This window comes from Capricornis sumatraensis, chromosome 3, assembly GCF_032405125.1.
Source record: "Capricornis sumatraensis isolate serow.1 chromosome 3, serow.2, whole genome shotgun sequence".
NCBI classification, from domain to species: domain Eukaryota; kingdom Metazoa; phylum Chordata; class Mammalia; order Artiodactyla; family Bovidae; genus Capricornis; species Capricornis sumatraensis.
The window spans coordinates 1,731,622-1,750,567 of record NC_091071.1 but is presented as its reverse complement, the minus strand read 5'-3'; the positions used below and the strand labels follow the sequence as shown (position 1 = coordinate 1,750,567).

The following is an 18,946-nucleotide window of genomic DNA, read 5'->3' as shown; positions in this document are numbered from 1 at the left end:
ACCTGATAAAGGATGTCTGAAACACACCCGCACTGAACCCGGTGACATTGTACTTAATGGTGAGAGACTGGATGCTTTTCCCCTGTGGCCAAGAACAAGACAAGGATGTCCATTCTTGCCACTTCCATGCAACACTGTGTTAGAAGTTCTAGCCTGGGAAATTGGCGGGGCGGTGGGGGGGGCGGGTGCAGAAAAGCAAAGGCATCCATAAAACACAGGAATAAATTTAGCAAAAGTGCACACTGGAAGCTACAGTGCGTTGCTGAGAGAAGTTCAAGGCCTGAATTCGTGGAAACACAGTCCATACTCTCTTTGCCACCCCATGGACTGTAGCCCACCAGGCTCCTCTGTCCATGGTGTTCTCCAGGCAAGGATACTGGAGTGAGTCGCCATTCCCTTCTCTAGGGGATCTTCCTGACCTGGGACTGAACCGGCGTCTCTTACCTGCCCAGCATTAGCAGCTGGGTTCTTTACCACTAGCACCACCTGGGAAGCCATATTCTCGAAGCATAACATGTAACTGTTAGATAGTATTGCTGTTCAAATTCATCTACATATTCAGTGGATTCACTGTCAAAATCCCAGATTTTTTGTTTGTTTTGCACGTATTGGCAAGGTGAGTCCTAAAATTCACGTGGAATTGCCAAGGGCCCTGAATAGACAAAACACTCTGAAATGGGAAGAACAAGATTGGAAGGCTCACACTTCCCAGTTTTAAAACTTCGCTATCCATCTACAGTAATGGAGACAGATCAGTGGAATAGAATTGACAGTCCAGAAATAAACACTTAAACGTTTATGGTTAATTGATTTTTGACAAAGGTGCTAGGACCAGTCAATGGGGAAAGAAGAATCTTTTCAACAAACTATGTTGAAACAACTGAATGTGTGTGTGTGTGTGCACGCGCGAGTGCAAGCACGGTTCAGTCACTCAGTCATGTCCGAATCTTTGCAACCCTTTGGATTGTAGCCTGCCAGGCTCCTCTGTCCATGGGATTTTCCAGGCAAGAGTGGGCTGCCATTTCCTCCTCCAGGGAATCTTCCTGACCCAGGGATCAAACCCATGTGTCCTGTGTCTCCTGCATTGGCAGGTAGATTCTTTACCCATTGAGCCATCAAGGAAGCCCCAGGACAACTGACTATCCACATGTGAAAAACAACTGGACCCATACCTCACACCATACACAAAAAATTAATTGAAAAATGCATCATAAGCCTAAATGCGAGTTAAAAGCATAAAACTGTTAGAAAAGTAAACAGAGGTAAATCTTTATAATTTTGAATTAAGTAAGCAGTGGTTTCCTGGATACACACCAAAACCAGAAGTGAAAAAAAGAAATTGGACTACATCAGAATTAAAAGCTTTTATGCTACAGATAATACCTTTAAGAAAATGAAAAGGCAACTGACAGCATAGGAGGAAACATCTGCAAATCATATCTGACTTGTATCCAGAACACATAAAAAAAATTCCATAATAAAAACAATGCAGTTCAAAAATGGGCAAAGAATTTGAACAGACATTTCTTGATCCACAAGTGACCGATATGCACATAAGATGTTCAGTCGTTAGTCTTTAGAGAAATCAAAGCCACAATGAAACACCACTTCCCGCCTGTTCAGACGGCTATAGTAAAAAAAAAAAAAAATAGAAAGATGGACAGTAACAAGTGTTGACAAGAGTGTGGATAAATCTGAACCGTATACATTGCGAGCAGGAATATAGTATGGTGCAGCCACTTTGAGAATCCGTTTAGCAGTTCCTCAAAATGTTAAAACAGAGTTACCATATGGCTCATCAATTCTACTTCTGCCTATCTGCCCAAGGGAAATGAAAACACATCTACAAAAAAGACTTGAGTGTGAATCTTCACAGTAGCACAATCATAACAACCAGACAGCCCGAATACTCATCGACGGGTGGATAAACAAGGTGCGATGTGGCCAAACAATGAAAAAGTATTCCTCAGTAAAAAGCAGTACTGAAGCCTGCTACATACAGCATGAATGAACCTTGAAAAGGAGCCAGTCAGAAAAGACTGTATAGTGTATGATCCCGTTCAAGTGAATTGGCCAGAAGAAGCAAGTCTGCAGAGACAGCAGATGAGTGAGTGCCTAAGGCTGGGGAGGGGCGGTCTTGGAGGGAAGTGGAGAGTGACTGCTACCCTTGGTAGGAAGTTTCTTTCTACCAAGGCGATGAATATTTTCTAAAATGAATTGTGTTCTGGGAATATACTAAAAAGCATTGAATTGTACACTTTTAAAAGGTGAATTATATGGTACATGAATTGTATCTCAACAAAGCTGTTTTTAAAAATGAATGAATTAGGTCTGTACATATCAACCTAGGTAAATCTCAATAAATGCATAAAGGAAAAAAGCAAGTCGAAAAAGGAAACAGGAAAGCATATAGTATGACACCGTTTATGTGAAACTGTAAAACAAAAAGTATAGCGTATATTGTTTTCCGAAAGATAAATTCTTAGTAAGATATAAAAACTTGGATGGAAAGGATATACACCAACTGCAAAAGTTTCCCTTTCTATAATTTTTTATTTTATGACTTATTCATCCATTGTTTATGTTTAGCACATAAAGAATTATATTGTCTGTATTCACACGCCTTTCTTTCTTAAATCAAAGGTAAAATTCTGTACATCCTTTTCTCTGCCTTCTTTAACGGTAGATCCCGATCTCCCCAGAGGTGATCGCGCTCGTCCGGCGAGGCTCTTTGATTTAACCGTGTTGGGGTTTGTGTCTGGAAGGAGGAGCGCCCGAGATGGACGACTACATGGAGACGCTGAAGGACGAGGAGGACGCCCTGTGGGAGAATGTGGAGTGCAACCGGCACATGCTCAGCCGCTACATCAACCCCGCCAAGCTCACGCCCTACCTGCGCCAGTGCAAGGTCATCGACGAGCAAGATGAAGACGAGGTGCTCAACGCTCCCATGCTGCCGTCCAAGATCAACCGGGCAGGTAACCCCGGCAGGCTCTCTCCAGCGAGCAGCAGCAACGAGAAGTTTCCCTCACTCAGGGGTTTCTTAACTGGAGTCCACACACCTCTGGCCACACCTGGTCCCCCACCCAGCTGTCCGTGTGCAGAGCGGATCTTTGAACTTGGATAGGGGTATGGAGACGGTGCCTCCTTATTTTAGTAACCTACGCCAAGGCTTCCCTGGTGGCTTAGAAGTTAAAGCATCCGCCTGGAATGCGGGAGACCTGGGTTCGATCCCTGGGTGGGGAAGATCCCCTGGAGAAGGAAAATAGCAACCCACTCCAGTACTCTTGCCTGGAGAATCCCATGGAGGGAGGAGCCTGGTAGGCTACAGTCCATGGGGTCGCAAAGAGTCGGAGACGACTGAGCGACTTCACTTTCACTTTCACGCCAAGACTTAGCATTCCCTCCAGTTATGAACATAGCCCAGCAATAGACCACAGTGATTAGCAATACTTGTGACCTAGTCAACAATAAGCATTCCACATAGCTTATCACATTTCAGCTATTAGAGATATTCCAAAATACCATTTATACTCATCTCTCCCTTGAAATTATTGCAGTTATTAGACCTTCCGAGAGATTGGGTTATTTAATGCAGATTTAATATTTGTTAACTCTACCTTCTTATAATTGATTCCCTTTGTAATCCAATATATTTTATCACTTTAAAAATAGTCTTTTGATAAAGAGTCCATAGGCTTTTCCAGACTGCCTAGGGGTCCATGACACTTTATCACATTCATTAAAGGTAAAATAAGTGTGGTTTGTAAACATTGTTCTGCTTTATATACATATGTGTGTGTATACACATATATGTTTGTAACAAAATATGTCTTTGTGTGTAAGCATGTGGTCACAATGTAAAATACATTTCTTTCTGTGGTTCCCAGTTTAAGAGGTTTGAAACTCACTTGCCCACAGTATGATGGGCAATGAGTAGCTTGTAGGCTGTGATTCTCTTTTGCTTATATGACAGACATCACTAATTACAGCGTGCTTTCCTGCTGAGCTTGGATGTAACTTGAGAACCCCTCTCAACACAGTGCTCCAGGTAGCCCTGCTGCTGCTGCTAAGTCACTTCAGTCGTGTCCGACTCTGTGCCACCCCATAGACAGCCTTCTACCAGGCTCCTCTGTCCCTGGGATTCTCCAGGCAAGAACACTGGAGTGGGTTGCCATTTCCTTGTCCAGTGCATGAAAGTGAAAAGTAAAAGTGAAGTCGCTCAGTCGTGTCCGACTCTTAGCGACCCCATGGACTGCAGCCCACCAGGCTCCTCCGTCCATGGGATTTTCCAGGCAAGAGTACTGGAGTCTGACAAACAGTCAGTTGACACAAGATGAAGTTTGTTTATTAAGTCTATCCTAGGGGAAGTGTAGAGTTTTAGGACCTCAGAGGAAGAAATAACTGAAAATAAAATGTCTGAGGAAGGGTCAAGAAATGGAAACAGTAAGTGGAACCAGTAGGATAAACATTGAAAACTGCCAAGGAAATTACACTTAAAGATGTTTCCAGACTATGTGATAATCCCGTTGAAGAGCATGGAGCTGCCCTGCTCTCTATGACTTTTCCTGGGTCCCCATCGAAATACTGGTCTTCCAGGTCTGAATCCCAGAGAGCCATAGATGACTCTGTAATTGCTGCTGCACGCCCATCCTCCTCCTGCCATAGATGAGCTGTTAACTGTGTGGTTGATTTTAGCCCCAGTCAGTTGGGAAGCTCTTTAAAACCGCTGGTTCCTATGGCTGCAATCCCATTTATTCTGATTCTACCAACTTCTTGTAGAAAGGTAAGTGTTAGTCGCTCAGTCATGTCCGACTCTTTGTGACCCCATGGACTGTAGCCCACCAGGCTCCATGGAATTCTCCAGGCAAGAATCCTGGAGTGGGTTGCCATTCCCTTCTCCAGGGGATCTTCCCCACCCAGGGATTCAACCTGGGTACCTTGCGTTGCAGGTGGCTTCTTTACTGTCTGAACCACCAGGGGGCTCAGAATTAGCTGCTTTGCATACTGCACCTGCCTGCTTGCATGCTAAGTTGCTTCAGTCATGTCTGACTCTTTGGGACCCCATGGAACATAGCCCACCAGGCTCCCCTATCCATGAGATTCTCCAGAGAACACTGGAGTGGGTTGCCATTTCCTCCTCCAGGGGATCTTCCCGACCCAGGTTTCAAACTCGCGTCTCTTATGTCTCCTGCATTGGCAGGTGGATTCTTCACCACTGGTGCCTGGAAAGCTCTGGAGAAAGGAAACTAACATTGAACCCCTGCTGAGGGCCTCACACTTTTGCTTTACGTTGTCTGGACTGTAAGATATAACTCGAAGTGACGGGAGGTGGAGAGCATCTTCTTAAGAGTGTACTGATGGATATGAGCCAGTTGAAGACTGGGTCTGGAGACTTGCATCCAAGCAGACATGTACTCTTCCCTCTAAGTGATCTGCTCTTTGCTCTAGGTCGACTCTTGGACATTCTACACACCAAGGGGCAAAGGGGCTATGTGGTTTTCTTGGAGAGCTTGGAATTTTACTACCCAGAATTATACAAACTGGTGACTGGGAAAGAACCTACTCGGAGGTTCTCCACCATTGTGGGTAAGTGGCTTTGCCATCAGCATCCCAGCTGTGGTAGGAGGGGTGTATGTGTGTGTGTGTGTGTCCAGTGGTGGGACAGTTGGCAGGTTATGACGCTGTGACATCAGGATGGTGCCCTGGTGGCACTTGTGAACTGTCAACCACTTATTTCTGCCCGATGATGAAAGGTAGGTGGCAGCGGGACAAACTGAATCAGGAGCCCAGAGGAGTGGGTGTTCACTGAGCTTCCCCCCAGGAATGTTGGTGGGTGGAGAGAAACTAACACTCCCCTCTGGATCTTGCCCTTACCTGGTCTGCTTTCTTGCCAGCATCGCGTGGACCAGAGCCCATGCTCTTCTTGTCTTAATTCTCCTTCCCAAATATTCTCGAGTCAGCCTTTTCTCCATATACACCACTACCCTAGTCAAGACCCTTACAAACCCTATCAACCCTTTATATCCATTCCTGCGCTGCTCCAGTGATTTCTCTACTCCCCATGTTGCCCTCCCCCACTTAAAACCGTTCAGTGGCTTTCCAGTGTTTCCATTTAAAGACCCAGGCGTGGCCCACAAGGACCCTGCATGGCCCAGCCCCTGATGATACGCCCAGTCTCAACTTTTCTGCCTTTCTGTCTCTAAGCTCCAGCCACTGGGGTCTTCCTTCAGTTTCTGAAATGTACCAGGCCCCTCCTGCCTTCCCTTAGGACCTTGGCAATGTTGTCCAGCCTTCCCAGAATGTGTTTTCTCTCCTCAAGACTTCAGCTCGTCCATCAAGAGCGTCCTCTAACACTTCGGTCCATTCCGCTGGTCTGGCCCCCCTGTTACACACTCTCATGGACCCCTATACTTTGTGAAACCCTCTCAATCTGTAGTTATATTTGTTTGCGATCATGTGCTTTTTTTTAACGTCTATCTCCCTTACCAGACGTAAGCTCTCCCGGGACCAGGGCGTCTGACTCACCCTGAATCCCCAGTGCCCAGTGGGTAGCCAACGCTCAGCAGAACGTTAGGGAGTGAATGAGCGAACTTAGGACCGCGGCCCCACCTGGAACCCCGGCTCGCCCTCCCCAGTCCTCAGGCCTGACTGAGTGCCCCTCTCCACAGTGGAGGAGGGCCACGAGGGCCTCACGCATTTCCTCATGAACGAGGTCATCAAGCTGCAGCAGCAGATGAAGGCCAAGGACCTGCAGCGGTGCGAGCTGCTGGCCAAGTCGCGGCAGCTGGAGGACGAGAAGAAGCAGCTGACGCTGACGCGGGTGGAGCTGCTGACCTTCCAGGAGCGGTACTACAAGATGAAGGAGGAGCGGGACAGCTACAACGACGAGCTGGTCAAGGTTAAGGACGACAACTACAACCTGGCCATGCGCTACGCCCAGCTCAGCGAGGAGAAAAACATGGCGGTCATGCGGAGCCGAGACCTGCAGCTCGAGGTGAGGGGCGCGCGGCGGGACCCCCGGGGCCCACTGAGCGCAGGCGACGCCCTGGGCAAAGACCACCAGGCTGGCCAGTGCATGGTGTAACGCCTGCCCGGGCGAGGGAGCCCGAAGGCCACTGTGGGCATGCGCGTGCCTACCCAGCGAGGCTTAGCGCGGACAGTTTAGCCCCGCCCCCGCTCCCACGCGCATGTCTGCACATTCCCACGCGGACCTGCTGGCTGGGACTTCCTGCTCCAGAGCCCGTGGAGCCACTGTGCGCATGCGCAAGCGTGCACGTGTGCAGACGTGCACGCCTGGATCCGGTGGGGCTTCCCTCTTGCTCCAGAACGTGGACCCACCAGGTGCATGTACCAGACATGCTGCACTCGTGCCCTGAATCACACTGGGGGGAAGGTGGCGGACCCAGGGATCTGCCCACCTCAGTGGCCCTTAGGAAATCATCACGGATACGAGCACAGCACCTGTCCTCTGGAGTCGTGAGGTCCTTGAGGCGAGGGCTCTCCCCTTCACAGCTGTATCTCTACATAGCTAGGCGTGACACAGTGGAATATCAGTGAACAACCCAGTAGCCAAGTGATGGACGTTGTTAATAAGTTTACCTCCAAAAGGGAGACGGAGAAGGGAATTGGCTTAACTCATTCATTCCTTTTATTTATTGTGCACTGCCTTGCTACCAGGCTCTTTTCCAGGAATACATAACTCACGACCAAAGCCCTGCTGTCAGGGAGCTCACATTCTAATCAGAAAACAAATACATCAATACCTGGTAGTAATCAGTGCTATTAAAAAGGAGAGAAGAATTTGGGGATAGTAAGTGAGGGAATCCTGTTTTAAATAGGATGGTCAGGACGCGTACCTGAGAAGGGGACACAGGAGCAGAGATCTGAGGAAAGGGAGGGAATCAGTCATGCAAGTCTGGGGGGCGAGCAGAGAGTGAGTGCAAAGACCCCAGGTAGGTGCATGCTTGGTATTTTTGAGAAACAGCAGGAGAGCCACAAGGCTGGAGCCAGATGAGCAAGCAGCTTGAAGAGATGGCAAGGGTCCAGATCATGGGGGCTTGGTAAGAACTTTAGAATTTATTCCAGGAGTGATGGAAGCCACTGAAGGATTGAGAGCTGGGAGTGACAACTGATTTATATCTAGAAGGATCGCTCTGTCTGCTGGGCGGAAAATAGACTCTTGGAATATTTATTAAGCACCTGCCGTGTGTAAGGCACGGTGCTAAGCACTGTGAGGGACATAGGGATAAATAACCTGATTTCTGCCCAGGTCCCTTACAGTTTAGTTGAAGCAGACAGATCAGTAAACAGTCCACTGGAGTTCAGGGGAACTGAGTCAGTGGCGTAGCAGGCAAAGAGCATCTGCATGTGAGTCCTTTGGATTCAAGTGCCAGACCTGCTTCTGGCTTCACCACTTGATTGGTTCTTCGCCTTGGTTTCCGCATTTGTAAATGGCAGTTACATGAAAATGAAGATAAAACCTACGCCCTAGGATTGCTCAGTACTGAAATATAAGTCTTTGTCAAAATGGCTGACCCAGTAGTACCCACTTCATGTCTACTCGGATGGACCTAGAACAGGGCCACTTAGGTTCATCTTCCAAGATGGTGAGGATTTTTTATTTTATTTTTTGCATGACCAGGAGGAAAGGTTTCCATGTTGTTTTTATCTAGGATTTGAGGATGTGGTCGAGATTTAAAACTTGCTCTCTCTTAGGACTGTTTTTATGTTTTCCTGACTATAGAGGAATGGCGAGAAAGCAGCTCAAAACTTAAAAGAATTTTTCTCTTTGGTTGAAAGAATATCTGGCCAGCTGAGTCCTAGGCCATTTCTCAGGCCACAGGGGTGCAGCTGGGGTCCCCTCCTAGCTAAAGCCACCACCCTCTACCTGCTGGATTTCTAGAGGTGTTCTCCCCAAAAGCCTAGAATTGCGAAAGGACACTCACCCCTTGGAGGTCTCTTCCTTGTTGCATGTAAAAGCAGTCTTCTTACTAGGTGTTCGGCCAACGATGATCCCTTTGGGGAAGCAAACAAACACAGTCACAGGGGTTTAAGTCTTCTCCTGGCCCCGGTTCCTGACACGCACTTCTTGAGGGTGAAGCTTAGCACATGGCCAATTGTCAAAGTCCCAAGAATAGTAACTGCCTCCTCCAGGAAGGCCGTCTTTCTTACACTAAGTCTGGGCAGGTCCTTTCGGCCAAACATCCTGCCAACCTGCAGTCCAATGAGTCTCAAGCTGTTCTTTTACAGTGGTGCCATTTTTTCAAATAAAATCTTGGATGAAACCCACGAGGCCAAATCACGTGCAGGCAGAGCTGCGCTGGGGCGTGAAGTCAAGATAGAGCCCGAATTCCCCTCCCCCCATCTCTGCCCCCTTCTGAAACACTAGGGTTCTTCAGGAATCTTGTCTTCTGAGGATCAGAGTTAGAAACCTATCAGAAAAGACCTTTAAAATGGAAAGGGTGCCTCAGGGAAACACCAGCTTGGGAACCTCTCATCCTAACCTGTAACCTGTTCCACCTGCATGAAGATTGCCCGAGGAGGTTTTCTGAGGACCAAAGCTGCCCAAGCACTGTTCTGAACTAACAGACCAGGACCTCTTCCTCAGCAAGGAGGGAGTGGTCGTTTCACTGAAGGAGTACCTTTGAGCTCTTCTGGCCACCAGCTGGAGGAGGAGAGAGGGGCAGAACGTGGCTCTTGCCGGAAGTCCAGCAAGCTGTGGGGAGGCAGTCCCTTTCCTGAATGTTTCCCTGCAACCTCGCTCTCCCCTTGGCCCCCCGGGGGTGTTTCAGATAGACCAGCTAAAGCATCGGTTGAACAAGATGGAGGAGGAATGCAAGCTGGAGAGGAACCAGTCGCTGAAACTGAAGAACGACATTGAGAACCGGCCCAAGAAGGAGCAGGTCCTGGAGCTGGAGCGGGAGAACGAGATGCTGAAGACCAAGATCCAGGAGCTGCAGTCCATCATCCAGGTGAGGGCGGGGGCCGCACGCCCGCCGGGGCGCCCCTTGCCGGCCGCGGGGAGCTCACCGCACGCCCGCCGGGGCGCCCCTTGCCGGCCGTGGGACCGCAGGGAACTCATGTCATCATCCTTGGGCACCTTAGTTCCTCCTCTGTCAACAGGGGTGACCGCACCACCCACTTCTCAGACATTACGTGAGGTAACACTTGTGACGTAGTTTCCTTGGTTGAATCATTTCACGAAAATCAGTGTACTGGGCACCATGAGGAAAGTACTTTGGGGAAAACCTTCTTGCCTTAAAGATTCCAAGAAACTCAGCTCTCAGCTGTGAGGGGTTTGTTAAAGCTTCGAGGGCCTCCCCTTCTTTATCATCACAGAGTCATCTGTGGGTACAGAGGAAAAACATCCACAGATCCGTGTGCAGGGGAGGAAGGAGGGCACCCGCGCCCTCCCCCAGAAAGAATGATGCCCCCCAGGATCATTGCCGCCTGGTGTGGAAGGCCCTGGTTCAGAGCAGAGACTGGGTCCCGGTTTAATCAGAGCAGATTAATTGATGTTTCAGGGGAGGCATCTGCAAGGCAGATCAGCCCCGTCTTTGTTGTCACCTGTGAAATGTTCGGAGAAGCTGCACGCTGCCTCTCTGGGCTCCGATAAGAGCCGGGGCAGAACAATAGGCATCGGGATGTTTCTGAGCAGAAGTGGGTTTCATGCTTCTTTCCAGGTGATAAAATCCATAAGTAATAAGCCGCTTAAGGACCCCAAGAGACAGCGACTCTTGCCTCTGCTTCCCTGGCACAAAGCCTTCCGCTCGCTGCGTGTCTGTCGCTGGCGCTTCTGTCTGCCGCCTTCCTGGGCCTCCTTGCTCCCTGCCCCGCACCCCCAGCCCCGTTAAACGTTTCCCCACACACGCACACCACCCCCCACCCGCCCAGGCCGGGAAGCGCAGCCTGCCAGACTCCGACAAGGCCATCCTGGACATCCTGGAGCATGACCGCAAGGAGGCCCTGGAGGACCGGCAGGAGCTCGTCAACAGGATCTATAACCTGCAGGAGGAGGTCCGCCAGGCGGAGGAGCTGAGGGACAAGGTGGGCCTCGGGCGGCCGGGGCTGCCGCTCGGCGGGGGCCCGGGGCTGGGTGTCCGGGGCTGTCTGTGGAGCCTCTGGGCCCCCACTCTCTCCCAGGACCAGGTCTGCGTCCCGGTGTGAGTCCCTGTGTGTCAGCACCCTGCCGTCACTGGTGGACCGTTCTAAGTGTCCACGTGGCACTGGCCTTGCCCCTGGCTGACCGCTGCGGCCACGGGAGGGCACACTCGGTGTCCACCCTGACCCCACTCCCCCCGCACATAGTAGGCCTGCATCAGGTCGCAGCTGGTGGCTGGCCTTTTACCACAGTCCCTTCTCGTCAGAGCACTGACTCTCAGAAGGCCAGGCGCCGTGGGGAGGGGCAGGCCGGCCCTGGGAAGCTGCAGCTGGCAGCCGGCTGTCGGGCCTGGTTGGTCGATGGCTTGATGCGAGCATTGATCTCTCCTGTACTCGCAGTACCTGGAGGAGAAGGAGGACCTGGAGCTGAAGTGCTCCACGCTGGGGAAGGACTGTGAGATGTACAAGCACCGCATGAACACCGTCATGCTGCAGCTCGAGGAGGTGGAGCGGGAGCGGGACCAGGTACCGGGCGGCTGGCCCAGACTCCAGGCCATGGGGGCGGCGGGGTGTTGTCGGGGTAACGCCGCCAGCTCTGCGGGGACCACCTGGGACCCCACCTTCCTGCTTCCCTTCCAAAAATGAATCCCGTCCCGGCTGTGTCACTGGTGTTTAAAAAGCAGGGCTGGGGCCTGAATGCGACTCCAGTGTCCTGGGCCTCGAAGTCAGATGGCCAGGTCCAGGCCCTGGCCCTCTTCAGACGTGTGGCTGCACGCTGCCCCTGCCTGGAAGCCTCAGTGCTCCCGTCTGTGAAGTGGGAATAAAATAGCCGCACCACCTCGTAGGGCAGCGGGTGGGCTCCGCCTTGGACCTCTTAGCCCAGCAGTGGGCGCACAGCTGGGGTGAACTCACGAGGGGCTGTAACGCGTGCAGAGGACGGTAGCAGTGGAAACGCCCAAGTGTCAGATTCAGGGAGAGGGCCGGAGACGCTGTGGCTGACACATGGGCTGGGGGGCAGGCGTCCTGGGTCTGATTTGGGGGGGATCGGGGGGCGGGGTGGGGAAGAGCCCAGCGACCTTGTCCTCCGCCTCCCGGCAGGCCTTCCACTCCCGGGACGAAGCGCAGACCCAGTACTCCCAGTGCCTGATCGAAAAGGACAAGTACCGGAAGCAGATCCGGGAGCTGGAGGAGAAGAACGACGAGACGCGCATCGAGATGGTGCGGCGGGAGGCCTGCATCGTCAACCTGGAGAGCAAGCTGCGGCGCCTCTCCAAGGACAGCGGCACCCTCGAGCAGGTGGGCTGGGGGCGGGCCCCCCCGCCCCCCACCCCGCAGAGCACAGCCGTCCCGACCGCCGAGCGCCCGCCCGAGCCCGTGAACCCTGGGGTGTCTGTGTTGTGATGAACAGACCAGACCGCCCACTTTTTTTTTTTAGCTTTTTATTTTGTGTTGGAGTTTAGCCAGTTAACAATGCTGTGATCGTTTCCGGTAAACAGTGAAGGGACTCAGCCATACGTATCCATGAGTCCCTTCTCCCCACAAAACTCCCCTCCCGTCCCACTGCCGCGTGACACTGAACGGAGCCCCACATGCACACGGGAGGGTGAATGCTCGTGTGAAAGCTAGCAGAGGCGGGACGGGCGCCTGGCCTGGCCACCTGCCGGCTGGCCGGGGGTCTCGGGCAAGTCACTTCCAAGTTAGACCTGCAGCTGCCTCTCGGTTCGCCTCCCACTGGGTTTCCTTGAACCCACGTGGGCGGGCATCGGGTCGAAGGCGCCTGGCTCCCATTAGTCACTAGGGCCCATAAAGAGAGCATCACTTATCTCGATGGGAAGTTCAAGCGCATGACACAGCAGGGCCCCAGGCGCTCAGGAGTGAGTGATGCCCATACACGCAGGTGAAACTGTCTGTCACGGCTGTGGGTTCTGCAGGTCCTGACCAATGCCTTCCACGCCGCATCTCCTTTAACCCACAGGAGCGCCCTTCCAGGACAGTGAGATCACTGTCTCCCTTCCCCAAGGGTAGAACTGGACACAAGCAGTTAACTTGCCCAAGGGCATCACTAGCCAATGACCCAGGGAACCAGGATAAGACCCTCCACCCCTCACCCTTGGCCCAGAGGACTCAGGTCTGATGCTGGAGGCAAATTCAGGAACATGACTTTTCAGCACAAACGCTGTACATGATTAGTTGAAGGGGTGCTGTGAGTGCCCAGGGGAGGAGGCCCCCATTCTGTCAGGGTTCCAGGAAAGACTCCCTACAGGAGGGGCGGGCCTGGGGCCTCCACTGGGGATGTTGTCCCTGGACTTCACTGGCCAAGTTCCATCCCCCTTCTGGGGTGGAAGTGTCAATTCCTTGGCTAGGCGATCGGGGGCCCCCATCGTGGAAACCAGGAGCCTCCGGGTTAATGTCTCCTTTTTGAGCATTTCTCACAGTTTATAATTATGGAAAAGTTCTGTGTAGGCCCCTCTCTGTGTCCAACACATAGCACAGTGCCAGGCATGGCTGCACCCTTTGGGAAACGTTTATGAACCAACTGTGATGTCACCAGGCTAGATGAGGGAAGATGGGGCGGTATTCCAGGCCACAGGGACACCACGAGCAGAGGCCTGGGTGTGTGACACCCGTGGCTTGCAGTTGGCAGGCCGCAGTGAGCAATTCCGTCGTCCTCGAGTGGCCGACAGGGACAGGCGGGAGGTGGGCGGGAGCGGGAAGCAGCAGGGAGCAGGGTGGGCCTGTCTGCTAAGGAGCTCGGTTGGGAGTTTTTCCTGGACCGTGAAGGATCTGGGGCCGGGAGGAAAGGCCAGGAGCTTTGGGTTTGGAAGCAGCGTGGCTTGAGGGTGTTACGTGGCTTTAGGGGATCAACCTCAAGGTACTTAATACTCGGCAGCTCAGCCTCGGATCACGGACTCGACTCTCTGAGGACAGTAGCCCTCTTACCGTGGTTCAGTCACTCATCGGTACTTCCTGTGCTTGCAGCTGAGGCACAGGAGTAGGACACGGGAGATCTGGTGGTGGCCGAGGGGCCAGCGGCCGCGGCCAGCAGGGAGGCGATCCCTTCACTGCTGTAAAGAATGCCAGGGCCTGGTGGGTGGAAGATGAGGCGGGCGGGGCTTGAGAGGAGGAGAGAGGAGGGAGGATGATAGAGCTTGGCCTCGAATGGACACAGGGTTCAGGAAGGAGGGGCAGCTCCCTCCTTTCAGCCCAGAGCTCCAAGCTTGGTGCCGGGGGAGGTGAGCGATGGCGCCGTTAGCAGAGCTGCCTCCCCGTGCGGTGGCCGCTCTGGGCGCTCATGACAGGTGCGGCCTCTCCTCGTCTCCAGAGTCTGCCCAGGAACCTGCCAGTGACCATCATCTCTCAGAACTTCGGGGACACCAGCCCCAGGACCAACGGTCAGGAGGCCGATGACTCTTCCACCTCGGAGGACTCTCCCGAGGACAACCGCTACTTCCTGCCCTACCACCCGCCCAAGCGCCGGATGAACCTGAAGGGCATCCAGGTGCCTGCACACAGCGTGGCGGGCGGGGAGCCGGGGCCCTCTGCAGGCGGGCGGGTCTCAGACCCCCGACGCACCCAGACCTGGGAACCAAAGTCGCACCAACTTGTGCTTTTTGCCTGTTTTTTTTTACCAATTCTCTCCTCTTACGATTGTGGTGGAAGTTAAGAGAGAGAAGGGAGAGAGTGAAATAAGCACGCTCTTCAAATTCACTTGTTTATTCAACAAGTGGGTATCGAGTGCCTGTCGCGAGTTTATTGACGTGACTGGCTGGTGATGGCAGCTGGTGGCAGAGCACGCATCCTCCCTGCCTTGCTTTGTGTGCAGTGCAGCCCGTCAGCTGAGGAAGGAAGGAATGCGAGCGAGTGAGCGAGTGAGTGAGCGAGCAAGTAAATGAGTGAGAGAATGAGTGAGTGAGCAGGTGAGTGAGTGAGCAAGGGAGTGAGCGAGTGAGTGACCAAGGGAGTGACTGAGCAAGGGAGTGAGTGAGCAAGGGAGTGAGAGAATGAGTGAGTGAGCAAGTGAATGAGTGAGTGAGTGAGCAAGGGAGTGAGTGAGTGAGTGAGTGAGTGAGTGAGAGAATGAGTGAGTGAGCAGGTGAGTGAGAGAATGAGTGAGTGAGAGAATGAGTGAGCAAGGGAGTGAGTGAGTGACTGAGTGAGCAAGGGAGTGAGAATGAGTGAGCAGGTGAGTGAGCGAGCGAGTGGGTAAGTGAATGAGTGAGCGAGCGAGCGAGTGAATGAGTGAGCAAGTGAGTGAGAGCATCTCCACGTGGCCCGTCTGTGCTCCGCCCTGCCCAGTTCACACCCAGGGAGCAGGGCGGCTCGAGCAGCACCTCCAAGGCAGCCTGGCACTGCTGGCACCTTGCCCTTCCCTGAGAAGTCCCCCGAGCCGAGCGCCGGGTTCTGGCCCGTTTCGAAGCGCCGCCCAGTCCACTGCACTCCCGGCTGTAGGAGGGTCCGAGCCACATGGCACCGCCTCCCGCCTGGGCGGTGTGTGAACCAGCAGCTGTCTGCTCGGGGCCGGGGAGCCAGAGCCGTGAACAGGGGCGTCCCGCGCCTCCCGTGGTCCTGGCGGCCGCGTGACGAGGGCGACGTGGCCTCGCCTCAGTTTGTGTCTTCGCTCAGCGCGGGGGACGCACGGGCCTTGTTTGACTCGCATCCTCTGCCTTTCCCTCCGCTCCGTCTCTTTCAGCTGCAGAGAGCCAAGTCCCCCATCAGCCTGAAGCGAGCTTCAGACTTTCAAGGTTAGCGAGACGCCTGGATGCCTGTCCTGACTGTCACGCGGACTCTCGGTCCATCTGTCTCCCCATCGTGGGCATCAGTCCTGCGAGGTGAACCCGCGAGAGTCTCGGGGTCCCCGGGGCCCGGGGTGGTGGGGTGTCCAGATGGTCATTACTGTCCGCTGTCGGTGGAGGGGGCCGGAGCCCCCACCACGGAAACATCACGTCTGAGGCCCCCTCCCGACGGGTCCGCCTGGAGCCCCTGCACTTGGCACCTAGCGCTGCTGGCTGGTCAGCCAGAGGACTGCTCCTGCCCACACAGTCCCGGGCATGGGAGGCCCCCAGCTCTCCTGTAAGCCCCTGGTTTTCTGAGACACACCGTCCTCAGACCCCCCACACACACACCCTCGGCATGACTCTGGAGTGACGGTTGGCCAGCGAGGTTTCGTGCCGGGTGAGGCGGGTACCCACTGTGCGCCAGGTGCCGGCGGTCCACGTAGACTCTTCCAGAGCTCAAGGCCTCGGGCGGGGCCGTCCGTGAGGAGGTGGACTGCCGCTCTGACAGCTGCAAGAGTCGTTACAGGAGAGTCAGAGGAGGACTCGTCTAGAAGGGGGCGTGTAGACAGAGGGGCCGGGGAGGGGGAGACAGAGGCCGCTGGGCACGGCCCCTGTGTCGGAGCCGGAGGCAGACACCCCCTGCCTCCCAGGGGCAGAGCCGACGGTGCCAGGAGCCCAGGGGCCCGCAGAGGCTCGTGGCCAGGCCCAGGTTCACGGACTTCATCCCCCTGAGGAGAGGAGGGGAGCCGGGGGGTGTGGAGCTGGGTCAGGCCTGGCGGGAGCTGGGGAAGGGGAGCCCCGAGCTGGGGGTCGCACCAGCTGTGGTAGGGACCCCATCCAGGAGGAGCCTGCAGGAACCAGACAGGGTGCTCATGCCAAGAAGCAGGAAAGGGCTGCAGGAGGGACGGAGCCCTGCCAGCTGCCTGGGGTGGGGTCTGGGCAGGAACACTGATGGGGCTGCATGTGTGCGGCGACTGTACACACGTGTGCACACACAACAGGGCGTGGGGCCGCCCCTGCTGTGAGACGGGGGCCAGACGGGGTGTTCAGAAGACCTCGGACAGCCCCAAAGGAGGGCGGGGCCCGGGGGCCTCGCTGAAGGCGGCCCCCGACTCCCAACAGCCTGGCTCTCCGTAGGCCTGGTTAGGGGGACAGTCGGGCCTGTGCTGGTGTCGGGGTGTCCGGGCAGACAAGTTTCCGCCCCGGTCCTGCTGATTCACGCTGAGCACCCAAGGGGATGCCCACCTCGGTCTCCAGGACAAAGGGCGTTGTCCTGCCTCAACGAGGCCACCCCAGACCTAGCTGCGGGCTCTTCCTCCAGGGGGAGGGGTGAGGAGGCCACCTCCTACCACCCCCCACCGGAAGACGTGCTCCCCAGATGGGCCGGCCCCCAGGGCGCAGAGCTCTCACAGCCTCACCTCTCCTTCCTCCCCGCCTTCCCCCCGCACCTCCTGCCCGGCCCGCTGAGGACAGGGAGGGGACAAGAAGAGGACCTCATGGACGCCAGCCCCAGCTCCTCCCGCTCCCTGCCCATCACCAGCTCCTTCCCCAAGATGGTAAGTGAGGGCTCCACCCACCGCAGCCCCCCTTCCGGCCCAGGACATGGCCCAAGCCCCCCCAGCCCCCGCCACCCTGGCCCCCAGCTGGCCTCACCCGCTCCGTGGGTCCAGCCCTGCCTCTTTGCCTCTCCCGGGCCTGCGGCCCAGGCCTCCTTGTATTTATTTAAAGACATTTCCTGGCTTCACGATGTATTTACAGCTTCTTGCTGCCTCCTTTCCCAATTTAACACTCGGTAGGAGGAAGAGACGGGCCTCCACGGGGCTGTGGCGCATTGCACAGGCAGCTGAAGACCCCGCCACCACCCTTCAGCCCCTGGCGACTCCGGCAGCTGGAGTGGGGTGGCCGGTGGGGCTGCAGCAGCTGGAGCCGCCCACGGCAGGGCAGGGCCAGCCGGGCACCCCCGCACCTCCTTCCGGCCCACCCGGGAGAGGCAGGCAGGGTCCCCGCACCAGGCAGTGTCACCACCACCCCCCGCCCTGCCCCCCTGCCCCCCACCCAGGGCCAGGCAGCAGAAGGCCTGCCATTAGAAATTCTAACCCGGAGGGGAAGCCCTGGGAAGCTTGTCAGCTCAGCTTCCAAAATCAGGCCCTAGGGGAGGCAGAGATTTGATAATGAATGACTCCTGTCTGAGTGCAGCTCTGGGAGGTGAAATCCAAGGCTCTTATTTCAGGCATCCCTTGCCAGGAGCCCGCGGGCCTCGTCCCACAGGGTCACCCTGCAGCAGCAGCCGCGCTGTCTGCAAGGGCATCCATGGCCCCCACCCCACCCCACTGGGCCCAGAGGTCTCCCTGGGCACGCACAGGTGCCCACGGCCGGGCAGCCCTGGGGGCAGAGCCTGTGCCGGGCACACACAGGGCACCCCCGTCGGATTCCTACCGCCTCCCCTGTCCCACTCCCCCGGTGAGCAGATGGACACGCAGATGGGCACCAGGCCCCGTGGCTCTGCCTGCCTCAGGCTGAGCACAAGCCTTCTGCAGCCAAGGTCGCCGCTGAGACCCGGCTTGCCGGCCCACGCTGCCTGCGTAGCCTCTGAGTTAGATTTAGTCCCCATGTACATGTTTATGCCTGCCGAGGCACAGCATATGAATACCCAGCTCATCCGTCACGCGTTGGCGTGTGTGTGTTTGAAGCAGCCCCATCGGAGCCGTTCCAGCATCATGTCAATCACGGCTGAGCCCCCAGGAAATGACTCCATCGTCAGACGGTACAAAGAAGACGCGCCTCATCGGAGGTGGGCGACAGGCCGAGGGAGCTGGTGGGGCTTTTTCCCGGCGCTGGCTGACTCAGCAGGCCTCCAGGGAAGCTAGAAACCAGGGCGGGAGGGTACCCGTTTTACAGATGAGCAACCTGAGGCCCCAGGAAGGGAGATGGCTTCCCCAGGGTCACCCTTGCAGCCAGCAAATGATGAGACCTACGCTGCTTTGCCCCCTGCTACCCAGAAATCAGATGTCTCCATCCCGTGGTTCCAGAGCGTGGCTTTTTCTGCCCAGAGAGGGAGAGACCCTGGG

The 18,946-nt window shown here is 55.1% G+C and overlaps 1 protein-coding gene across 2 annotated transcripts in view; it reads left to right on the top strand.

Annotated features, from left to right (window-relative positions):
* CARD11 (caspase recruitment domain family member 11) overlaps nucleotides 1–18,946 on the top strand; it is a 102,223-nt gene that overhangs the window by 68,392 nt on the left and 14,885 nt on the right. Inside the window, exons 3-13 of one of the 2 annotated variants that reach the window (XM_068967860.1) lie at nucleotides 2,766–2,978; nucleotides 5,452–5,589; nucleotides 6,672–6,997; nucleotides 9,795–9,974; nucleotides 10,897–11,049; nucleotides 11,503–11,628; nucleotides 12,202–12,399; nucleotides 14,426–14,602; nucleotides 15,794–15,845; nucleotides 17,352–17,434; nucleotides 18,569–18,669. In XM_068967860.1, the coding sequence (XP_068823961.1) occupies nucleotides 2,766–2,978; nucleotides 5,452–5,589; nucleotides 6,672–6,997; nucleotides 9,795–9,974; nucleotides 10,897–11,049; nucleotides 11,503–11,628; nucleotides 12,202–12,399; nucleotides 14,426–14,602; nucleotides 15,794–15,845; nucleotides 17,352–17,434; nucleotides 18,569–18,669 (1,747 nt within the window). Of the gene's footprint in view, nucleotides 1–2,764; nucleotides 2,979–5,451; nucleotides 5,590–6,671; nucleotides 6,998–9,794; nucleotides 9,975–10,896; nucleotides 11,050–11,502; nucleotides 11,629–12,201; nucleotides 12,400–14,425; nucleotides 14,603–15,793; nucleotides 15,846–17,351; nucleotides 17,435–18,568; nucleotides 18,670–18,946 lie in introns of those variants that run through there. The other variant, XM_068967861.1, reaches the window with a different exon arrangement.